Source organism: Hyla sarda, chromosome 10 (assembly GCF_029499605.1).
Source record: "Hyla sarda isolate aHylSar1 chromosome 10, aHylSar1.hap1, whole genome shotgun sequence".
Taxonomy (NCBI): Eukaryota; Metazoa; Chordata; class Amphibia; order Anura; family Hylidae; genus Hyla; species Hyla sarda.
Genome location: NC_079198.1, coordinates 30,421,226 through 30,431,758, shown reverse-complemented (window position 1 = coordinate 30,431,758; position 10,533 = coordinate 30,421,226). Strand labels below are relative to the sequence as shown.

The window sequence follows — 10,533 nt, the reverse complement described above, 5'->3', positions numbered from 1 at the left end:
TTGCAAAACTACAACTCCCAGCATGCCCAAAGTCTGTCCAGGCATGCTGGGAGTTGTAGTTTTGATACATCTGGAGGCAGACTGGTTTGTAAACACTAGCATACACACACATAACAGGGACTACAACTCCCAGCATGTGTCATTCACACATAGAAATCATCCCCAGACCGAAATGTATTCCCCTGCAGTCTATACATCCTCAGCCCGTGCACCTTGTCATCCTCCCCTTCAGATAACACTTCCTCCCCTTCACATACATCTTCTCTGTCTTCTTTCAGTGCAGACCTGCATCCTCAGAAGACAAAGCCGGGGGAGGGGAGATGAGGAGCTGTGTAGGAGCTTCTTGCTCTCATGCACACCTGTGACCACCTGGAGGGGGAGATGAGGGGCGTGGCCTATCTCTGTCATGCACACCTGTGACCACCTGGAGGGGGAGATGAGGGGGCGTGGCCTATCGCTGTCATGCACACCTGTGACCACCTGGAGGGGGAGATGAGGGGGCGTGGCCTATCTCTGTCATGCACACCTGTGTCTTCCAGGAGGGGGAGATGAGGGGGCGTGGCCTATCTCTGTCATGCACACCTGTGACCACCTGGAGGGGGAGATGAGGGGGCGTGGCCTATCTCTGTCATGCAGTTTTGAAAGAACAGAGAGAAAAAAAAACCATGACATCTTGTCCACAGCCTAATCCTAACCTGTGGACAACAGTCAGAGATCCAACACAAAACTACAGAACTTCCTGGCCCACAAACAGGTAAGAAAAAAGACACATGCTACGCAAACATATAATACATGTCAATTGCAAAAAACATGACCACTAAAAGAAGATGCAATAAAGCCAAAAATCTTAACCACCGGAGTACCCCTTTAAGGGCCCGTTCAGCTCTTTTTTTGCACCAAACAGCCCCCAAAACAGGTCGGAGCACAACGGACTCTATCATGTCACCACAGGGTCCCGACTGATCCCATTGACATGAAAGGGGTTTGTTAAGGATCTGGCAATTTACCGAAATTTAGTGGGAAAAAAAGTGAATTTTTTTTCTCCGCTACGCTCCTGTTATTCCGACAGACTTGCCAACAGTGCTTTGTATAACGGAGCCCGAAGGCATTGTGAACAACCCTTAGGCCTGGTTCACATAACGATTTTACCATCCGATTAACAGACAGTAAAATCGGACAAACTCGGATTACCTGAAATCATATACAATCGTATTTAAAAAAATTTTGGTATCCGATTTGAAATCGTATCAAAAAAATCGTACGGCTGAAATTTCATCTGATTTTTCACAAAAAATCTGTTCATGTTTGGTAAATTATATGTATGTCAAGGGCAATAAAGTTTATTTAAAGACACTACTGCGCATGTGTAAAAATAAATCGTGTGCGATAAATCTGATGAAATCGCACAGTCACACGATTCAATATGATTTACATAGGCCATAATAATATAGAAATCATACACTATTTTAATCTAATTTTGAATCCGGGCAAAAAAAATCATGGTCAACCACGATTTTACCCCCGATCTAAAATTGTGTAAAAACTGATGCATGTGGTGGATATGATTACTGAATAGAAGTCAATGGATACGACTTGGCATGCAGAAAAAGTAGGATGGTAAACTTGTGATGTGAATGCACCCTTAGAAGGTGAGAAAGGAAAACAAAGCGAGGATGCCAGGTCAGGAACAGGTTACTTCAATAAATATTGCTCAATGGCATTGGGGCAGATTCACTAGTCCTATCTAATACTTAAAGGGGTACTCCATTGCTAGACATCTTATCCCCTATCCAAAGGGGATAAGATGTCTGATCGTGGGGGTCCGGCTGCTGGGACCCCACGCGATCTCCATGCAGACACCCGACATTCTGAACATTATATTCAGAATGCTGGGTTCAGGCGGATGTGGTCATGATGTCACACAATGCTCCCTCCATTCATGTCTATGGGAGGGAGCGTGACAGCCATCACGCCCCCTCCCATAGATATGACGTCACGACCACAGCCGACCGAACCCAGCATTCTGAACATAATGTTCAGAACACTGGGGGGGTCTGCATGGAGATAGGGGATAAGAAGTCTTGTAACGGAGTACCCCTTTAACCTTAGGGTAGGGTAACATCTGCCATATTTTGCTGTGTATTTCATACAGCTGATTTTGCTATCCATTGACTTAAATTGGTAGAAAAATATGCAGCAGCAAAATGTGGTAGCCCTTGGGGGGTGTATGGTAGTGGTGGTATGGTATCGGTATATGAGGGGTTAATGTTAACCCTATAGTTCGTGACGCCAGGCTGAGGGCTGGTATGCTGAGGTAATGCTCCGGCCTATCGCCGCCGTTCCCAGTAACGATAGGTGCATGAAATGACTGAAGGTCCACAAGGAGATTGAACTTGAACTTGAACAACTTTACTTAAGTGCCTGCGATACATCCAAGGCACAGTAACAGTCTCATACAAACAGTCCTCATATCGCTCAGTGACTGACAGTTGTTGCAGACCTCTTTAGAAAGTCTCTGAATTTAGGGTTAATATTTGCAGATCCGTCCGGATTTAGGGGTTATATTAGGTCCAGTGATGCTGCAGAGTGTCTGGGGATTGATACACTCTCTATTCGGAATTACTCACGGGTCTAACTCACTGCGATAGTTCCTGCGCAGATCCTTCTCGTTTGACAGCCCAGGAACAAGAGAGCGAAAACATGGCCGCCGCTCCCTAATATGGGCAGGGGGCGGGGTGAATCCAATTGGTCCGAACATCTGTCATTCACCATTACACAGAGTAATGGGATTGCATACGTCACCGGGCCTCCAAAGGTCCTTAAGCAGAATACCATAGAGTTTACCTAGTCATGTGACCCGCAGGTCCTGCAACACTATGGAACTGGTAATCAACCATTTATTTACCTATATTACTATATTTACATCACCCTTATATAAATTACTAGGCTATTAGTTGGAATAGAGGCGACAAGGGCTACACAACAGGGATTCCTAAGTCCTAGGGATTCTGGCTATGGGGACCCACACATACATAGGTACCGTATAAAATGTGGTACCGGGACACCACAAAAATATGCCACATATGACCCCACCCTTAAACTTCTGAAGTGTAAAAATGTGCAAAATTTCTCCCACTGGCTTATGCTATATGTTAAAGCGCAACTGTCACGGATTTGTACCCCCATAAATTAAATCACAGGGTAACAAAGTTCTTTAGAATTACTCTCTAGGTATACCTTTTACTGCTTTCTAGCAGTTTTTATGAGGCTAAAAAATGCTTTATAAGACAGACAGCAACAGTTGGATAGGCGTGGCTATGGCCCACAGCCGCCACCCCTATCTCCTGTATGTCATCGCTAGGACCGCTGTGTGATTGGTCCCAGCACATAGGCCCCTTCATTATCTTTATCTCTAGCGGCAAACATACAAATGTATAAGTAAAACAAGTGCCCGTTCTTCTATCAGTTTACAGTGCCCGTTCTCCTATTAGGTTACAGTGCCGTCACAGTGGGTTAGTTTGCATAGCAAGCGCCAGAGGCCGGGAGGGAGCGCTTGCTATCAAAACTAGCCGCCCGCAGCTCTGGTGATGTGCAGCCACACCTGCTTCCTACAACACCACAACCACTGGTCGAGGTGGAATACTGAAACAGGTAAGATAGGCACAGAGAAATATTGACTGGAATACTTTGTGAGAACTCCGCCTTAGGGTGCGTTCCCACTTGGCGTATACGCAGCATATTTCATGCTGCACAGAATTTATGTCAGCAGCAGGAAATACGCTGCGTATTCCTTGCTCACTATACACACAGGGCTTTCCGGCAGCAGCCCTATGTGTGCAGTGAGTTTTAGAGGCGGAGCCGCGCGTCACAGTCACGCCGACACCCGGCTCCGCCTCCAATACTCACTACACGCATAGGGCTGCCGCCGGAAAGCCCTGTGTGTATAGTGAGCAAGGAATACGCAGCGCATTTCCCGCTGCTGCTGTAAATTTTGCGCAGCGTGAAATACGCTGCGTATACGCCAGGTGGGAACGCACCCTTATGGTAACAGAGCTGGCTCCAGAAAAAAGGGGGTCCAAATGGATGGATGAATGGATGGTGATTGTGAGGACAGTTTACAGTCAGTCATATTTCCTTATGCTGTAATGTTGTGCAATAATGGAATGTTCTGTTTGGTAACAAATAAAGTTGTTAAAAAAAAAAAAGATTCTGTGCATTGCATGTAGTGATTGAGGCGCTCACTGTACAGGTTGGTGTCCTCCTGAGGTAATAACCTGTAGGTGAGGAGTCAGTGTCAGTAATACTTGTATATCTTATAATATCTCCCCTCATGGAGACATCTTCCCCCTCAGCTTCACTATTTATACACTTACTTTATAATATTTATATACTCACTCAATAATGGCTGGATTGGCCGCCCCACAGCTGCAGACAGCAGCCATCTTGCTCCATTAAATGTAGAAAGGAGATGAGAATCAATACATTTGTTCTCTATCCTGAGGGACATTTCTGTGTATGGTGGAGACTGTGCCATGTCACCTGTTACCACTCTGCCTGTTGCTAGGCAACCACCCCATATTAGGCTGGGTTCCCATTACGTTTTCCCCCATACGGGAGAACATACGGCAGGGGAGAGCTAAAACTTGTGCTCCCGTATGCCTTTCTATGCGCTCCCGTATGAAATTCATTTCAATGAGCCGACCGTAGTGAAACGTTCGGTCGGCTCATTTTTGCCCCGTATGCGCTTTTACAACCGGACCTAACACCGTGGTCGACCGTGGTTTTAGGTGCGGGCGAAAAGCGCATACGGGGCAAAAATGAGCCGACCGGACCGAACGTTTCACTGCGGTCGGCTCATTGAAATGAATTTCATACAGCAGGCCAAGTTTTTAGTTCTCCCCTGCCGTATGCGCTCCAGTAAGGGGGAAAACGTAATGGGAACCCAGCCTTACATGGTTACTGCCTAAAAGATTCATCATTGGTACGACTTGTAGGGACTGTTCACACACATACAGCAAGTGACACAAATATATATATACACACACACACACACACAAAATCATAGAATGTTGCAGAATCTTGTAGAATACCTTTTTTTATTGAATATTATAAGATTCTGCAGCATCCTATGATTTTGCATCACTGGACTACAGCTACTTCTAACTATATATATATATATATATATATATTTTTTTTTTTTTTTTTTTTTTTTTTTTTTTTTTTTTTTTTTTTTTTTTTTTTTTTCTTGTAGGGAACTGCTCACACAGTGGGTTTGGCAATGACAGTACAGTGGTCCCTGAAGTTACAATATTAATTGGTTCAAGGACGACCATTGTATGTTGAAACCATTGTATGTTGAGACCATAACTCTATGGAAACTTGGTAATTGGTTCTGAAGCCACCAAAATGTCATCCAAAAATAGGAAAAAGTGAGCATTAAAGATAAATAAGTAGATAACTAATACAGATAAAGCAAATCCTTACATACAAAAGTAAGAAAGAGCTGCTGGGAGCTGTAAATCACTGTCTATTTCAGCATTTCCCAACCAGGGTGCCTCCAGCTGTTGCAAAACTACAACTCCCAGCATGCCCAGACAGCTGGAGGCATGCTGGTTGGGAAACACTGGTCTATGTAGAGGACAGAAGCTTCTTCAGGGTCCTGTACAGTACATGCAAGGTCCTAAAAAAAAAGTAAAATGGAGCCGCCCCCACCTGATGTCCAAAGGAGCAGCTAACTCTGGCACATGTAAAGAGTAGTACAGAACATGTAATACCTCCCTGTACTGTAGGGGACGCCACCAGACACCAGTCAGTGCATGTACTTCAGTAATACAGGAAATGAGTACAGAACATGTAATACCTCCCTGTACTGTAGGGGGCGCTACCAGACACCAGTCAGTGCATGTACTTCAGCATTGCAGGTAATGAATACAGAACATGTAATACCTCCCTGTACTGTAGGGGGCGCTACCAGACACCAGTCAGTGCATGTACTTCAGCATTACAGGTAATGAATACAGAACATGTAATACCTCCCTGTACTGTAGGGGGCGCTAACAGACACCAGTCAGTGCATGTACTTTAGGAATACAGGGGTTTTACCAGTGAAACGTCCATTCTGAGTGGTCGGTTCTTCCAGCCCTTGACGCATTTTGCAGATTCCATAGCATTGTATGTTTAGTCTGGTCCAGAAAAGACCATTGTATGCTGAAACTATTGTATCTTGAGGGGTCACTGTATTCACACAGGCAGTAGGTTTCAAACGTCAAAGAGGATGTTTATTTAAATGAACTTTAGGAACAAAGCATAGTGCAAAACAACAAAACCTAAGCCTGTCCGGCTCTAACTAAACATCAGGATACCTTTCTATCCTACTGTGGGCCTAATGTCTGGCCCCAAGGAAACTCACACAAATGTCCATAGAGGAAGGTTCAGACCTGGTAGGTTTGAGCTGCAGATCTGGCTGTGGATGTTTCTCCTCTGTCTCTCCAGCAATCAGCAGCTACCCAACCTCCCCTGAGGACACCTTGAAATAGGGAAACCCATAGTGGATTAGTGGTGTGGACTGGAGCCCTTCCACATCCAACCTGTCCTCCAGCCCTTGATATTTAAACAAAAGAGCTTTAGCAGACTATGCTCTGCTAAAGCAGCATATATCCTTCTGGATTTCCTTTATCGTACCTGGCTGAGAAAACCAGGCGACATTTACACCCCATCCACCACTTTCCCGTACACTTATATATATACCACAATATATATATATATATATATATATATATATATATATATATATATATATACCGTATTTATTGGGGTATACCACACACCGGCCTATAACACGCACCCTCATTTTACCAAGGATATTTGGGTAAAAAAAGTTTTTTACCCAAATATCCATGGTAAAATGAGGGTGCGTGTGTGCGCGTGTATACCCCGATACACCCCCAGGAAAGGCAGGGGGAGAGAGTCCGTCGCTGCCTGCTTCTCTCCCCCTGCCTTTCCTGGGGTCTAGAGCCCTGCTGCCGGCCCTTCTCTCACCCTTGCTATCGGTGTCGGCGCCGATAGCCAGGGGGAGAGAAGCGGCGCCGACAGCCAGGGGGAGAGAAAGGGCAGCAGCACCCATTGCCGGCGCCGCTGCCCCGTTGCCTCCCCCCATCCCCGATGGCATAATTACCTGGGTCGGGTCCGCGCTGCTGCAGGCCTCCGGCGCGCGTCCCCTGCGTCGTTGCTATGCACGGCGCGACGCACTGACGTCATGCGCCACGCCGTGCAGCGCATAGCAATGACGCCGGGGACGCACGCCGGAGGCCTGCAGCAGCGCGGACCCGACCCAGGTAATTATGCCACCGGGGATGGGGGGAGGCAACGGGGCATCGGCGCCGGCAATGGGTGCCGCTGCCCTTTCTCTCCCCCTGGCTGTCGGCGCCGCTTCTCTCCCCCTGGCTATCGGCGTCGGCACCGATAGTCAGGCGGACAGAACGGGCAGCGGCGCCGATAGCCAGAGGGAGAGAAGGGCCGGCAGCAGCGCTCTAGACCCCAGGAAAGGCAGGGGGAGAGAAGTGGGCAGCGACGGCCTCTCTCCCCCTGCCTTTCCTGGGGGTGTATCGGCGTATAACACGCACATGGACTTTAGGCTAAAAATTTTAGCCTAAAAAGTGCGTGTTATACGCCGATAAATACGGTATATATATATATATATATATATATATATATATATATATATATAGTAACATAATACACATCATTGGGAATGTTTACCTGATATGTCTAAATAAATATTACATTCTGATGTCGGACCTGGAGCATTTTACAGAGATGAGCAGCATTCGGCGCCGTTTGTCTTTTCTCACAAAAGCATTGTGTCAAAGAACACTTCTGCAGAACGTTCCTACCCCTGTGCCAGCCTCTAAGGGCTCATCCACACCAGGGAATCTATGCCTGGAGATATTCTGGGTGGATATTCCGTCTGGAGCGGGAACTGACAAAACAAGCCAGTGCTAGGGCCGCTCGGAAATGTGTTGACTCCATAGACATCAATGCATTTTAGAGAATCAACATGTCCATTCCGCCAAAAGAATAGAGCAGATTCCTCCCAAAGAGTCCGGGGTTCTGGAAATTCCCTGGTGGAACGTCCGCTGCAGAATTTTGGAAGTGCAAATCAGCCCTAATTATTCTGCTATATTGGTTCATATATATGCTATTCATGCAAAGATCCCCAAACACCCCCGCACTGTGAACAGTGCAAAAATAAATAAAAAATGCCAAACGACAGAAATGCTTATTTTGGGTCACATTGTATAACATCATATGGTACTGTGATAGCTTGGGTAGGTAGGGTGTAGCTGTGCAGTGATCAAAGGATGTTGGATTAGCCCTTAACTGTCGTGACGCCAGGGTGCGGGTTCCTCTCTGTATATGTATCCTACCGCCATCCGTCCCAGGAACGATAGGGAGGAATAAAGGATTGTCCACAACCGGAATTTTAGTAAACTGAAGATAACTTTACTGCAGATTTTATGCAGGTTAAATGTAGTAACAGTCTTTACAGAGGACCGGACTTTAGGCTCCTCACAGGTTTGGTTAGGACCTTGTAGGGAATAAGCTTGGAGGATTTGCTTTATGCTGTTCCACTGGAATTAGTGGAATTAGGGGTATTGTTTAGGTCCAGCAGTCACGTAGGATTAACGGGAATTTGGATTGAGTAGACTCACGGTTTAGTAAGGCTCTGGATTGGTAGGCTTCAGACCTAATTTGTCTTGTAGGTAAGCACAGAGCTCCGCTCACCGTCATGTCCCAAAGGAAAGAGGCGGACAAGAGAGCGAGGATTGGATAACAGCGCCCTTATATCTAAAAGGGCAGGCCTCAAGCTTATTGGTCCCCCAGACCTATCAGTCCTAATACAAAGCATTGTGGTACATCACGTGACATGAGCACATGGCCTGGAAGGTCCTCAACCTTAGCAGAACAACATAATTTTTAATCATGTGACCTAAGGTCCTGGAAGCAACATTTACACTATACAATATATAAAATATTTACATAAAATTAAAGAAGGAAGAGGCGACTAGGGGTTATTCCACTAAGAGCATCCTATCAGTACAGAGGAATCCTGACTTTGGGGACTTATTACACAAGGTACAGTACACGTACAGTACCGGGACACCACAGTACCAATAAATATTACAGATCATGGCACAAAAAATGAGCCCTCCTACTGCCCCATATACGGAAAAATTAAATGGTATAGGGCTCAGAAGAGGACAATATTAAAGGGAATATTTTGCCTAGATTTTTTTCCTGCTTTAATGCAGATACTGAAATCTGTTCTGTTTAGCTTTCTGGCACCAGTTGATTTAAAAAAAATGTTTTCCACCAGAGTACCCATTTAATGCACAACAATCTGAGGCAGATATATAGTAAGCTACTTTACATGAAGTAAAACTGAATGGAGTACATGAAAAATGAGTTTTTTTGTTTGTTTTTTTAGGAAAAAAATCCCTTTAAAGAACAATATCTGTAGAAATGTTAGACGGTGAGGCCAGAACAGCAGATGAAAGAAATCATCATGGTGGCTCAACTGTATCCGAGTCTGAATGCTGGAGTAAAGTGGATTCATCAGAGCGGGGTCTGGAGCCCACCAGTGATGGTATAATAACAAATAGTATACATAGCTATTATCATCTGTAGGTCTTAGATTGTGAACCAAGTTCTAGTAGTAATTTAACCTTATACTAACTGTTATGTGCTGTTACACCCAGCATTTTTTTTAATGCTTTAAAATAAAAATAAAAATGCATGAGAAAACGTCTACATTATAGAGACCGGTCACCAGGTGTTACCCTATATAATTGTCTGCAACGTGTTCTACACCATACAATCAGGGCTGGTGCAAGGATTTTTCCCATCCTAGGCAAAACCTCACTTTGCTGCCACCCGCAACCTTTGGAGGTTTGGCCCTTGGTCTAAAAATTATATTTTTGTCCTTGTATGTGTGCAAACATGGCCATAGGCCATGTGGTTGGTTCACATTTTTTTTGTGAACAATACCACCATCAAGGCTGCCATCAGAAATTTCAGGGCCCCTTACACAGCTCAAGGCCTGGGCCCCCCCCCCCCCCCCCCTTCCACCACGTGGCCCACTCCCGAATCCGCCCCCAGGGCCTGTCCCTAATTTTATTTTATTTTCTAATTATATATTTCTAATTAGATTATAGCAGATGCAGTGCAGTAAGATATTGTGCTGCACAGTATTTTACTGCACCCTGCTAAATTCTAATACTCCCTAATCTAGTTACTGTGAAACTTCCCTAAAAATTCAACAATATTGCCACATACCGATTAGGGATCCACCGATTATCGGTATGGGCGATATTATCGGCCGATAATCACGATTTTGGGCATTATCGGTATCAGCAATTACCTTGCCGATAAGCCGATAATGCCCCGCCCTCCCGCACCGCGAAAGCCCCCCCCCCCCCGACCCGCCGCACCGCGTCGCACCCCCCACCGTAGTGCTGGGCGGTATACCGGTAT

At 45.6% G+C, this 10,533-nt stretch overlaps 1 protein-coding gene across 4 annotated transcripts in view; it reads left to right on the top strand.

The window, feature by feature from the left end:
* Positions 1-2,035: 2,035 nt before the first annotated feature.
* The window catches only part of KASH5 (KASH domain containing 5), a 250,514-nt gene continuing 242,016 nt past the window's right edge, over positions 2,036-10,533 (top strand). Inside the window, exons 1-2 of one of the 4 annotated variants that reach the window (XM_056541654.1) lie at positions 2,036-3,651; positions 9,488-9,646. In XM_056541654.1, coding sequence (XP_056397629.1) covers positions 9,523-9,646 — 124 coding nt within the window. In that variant the 5' untranslated portion in view covers positions 2,036-3,651; positions 9,488-9,522. The remainder of the gene's footprint in view (positions 3,652-9,487; positions 9,647-10,533) is intronic. The other 3 variants (XM_056541656.1, XM_056541652.1, XM_056541653.1) reach the window with 3 other exon arrangements.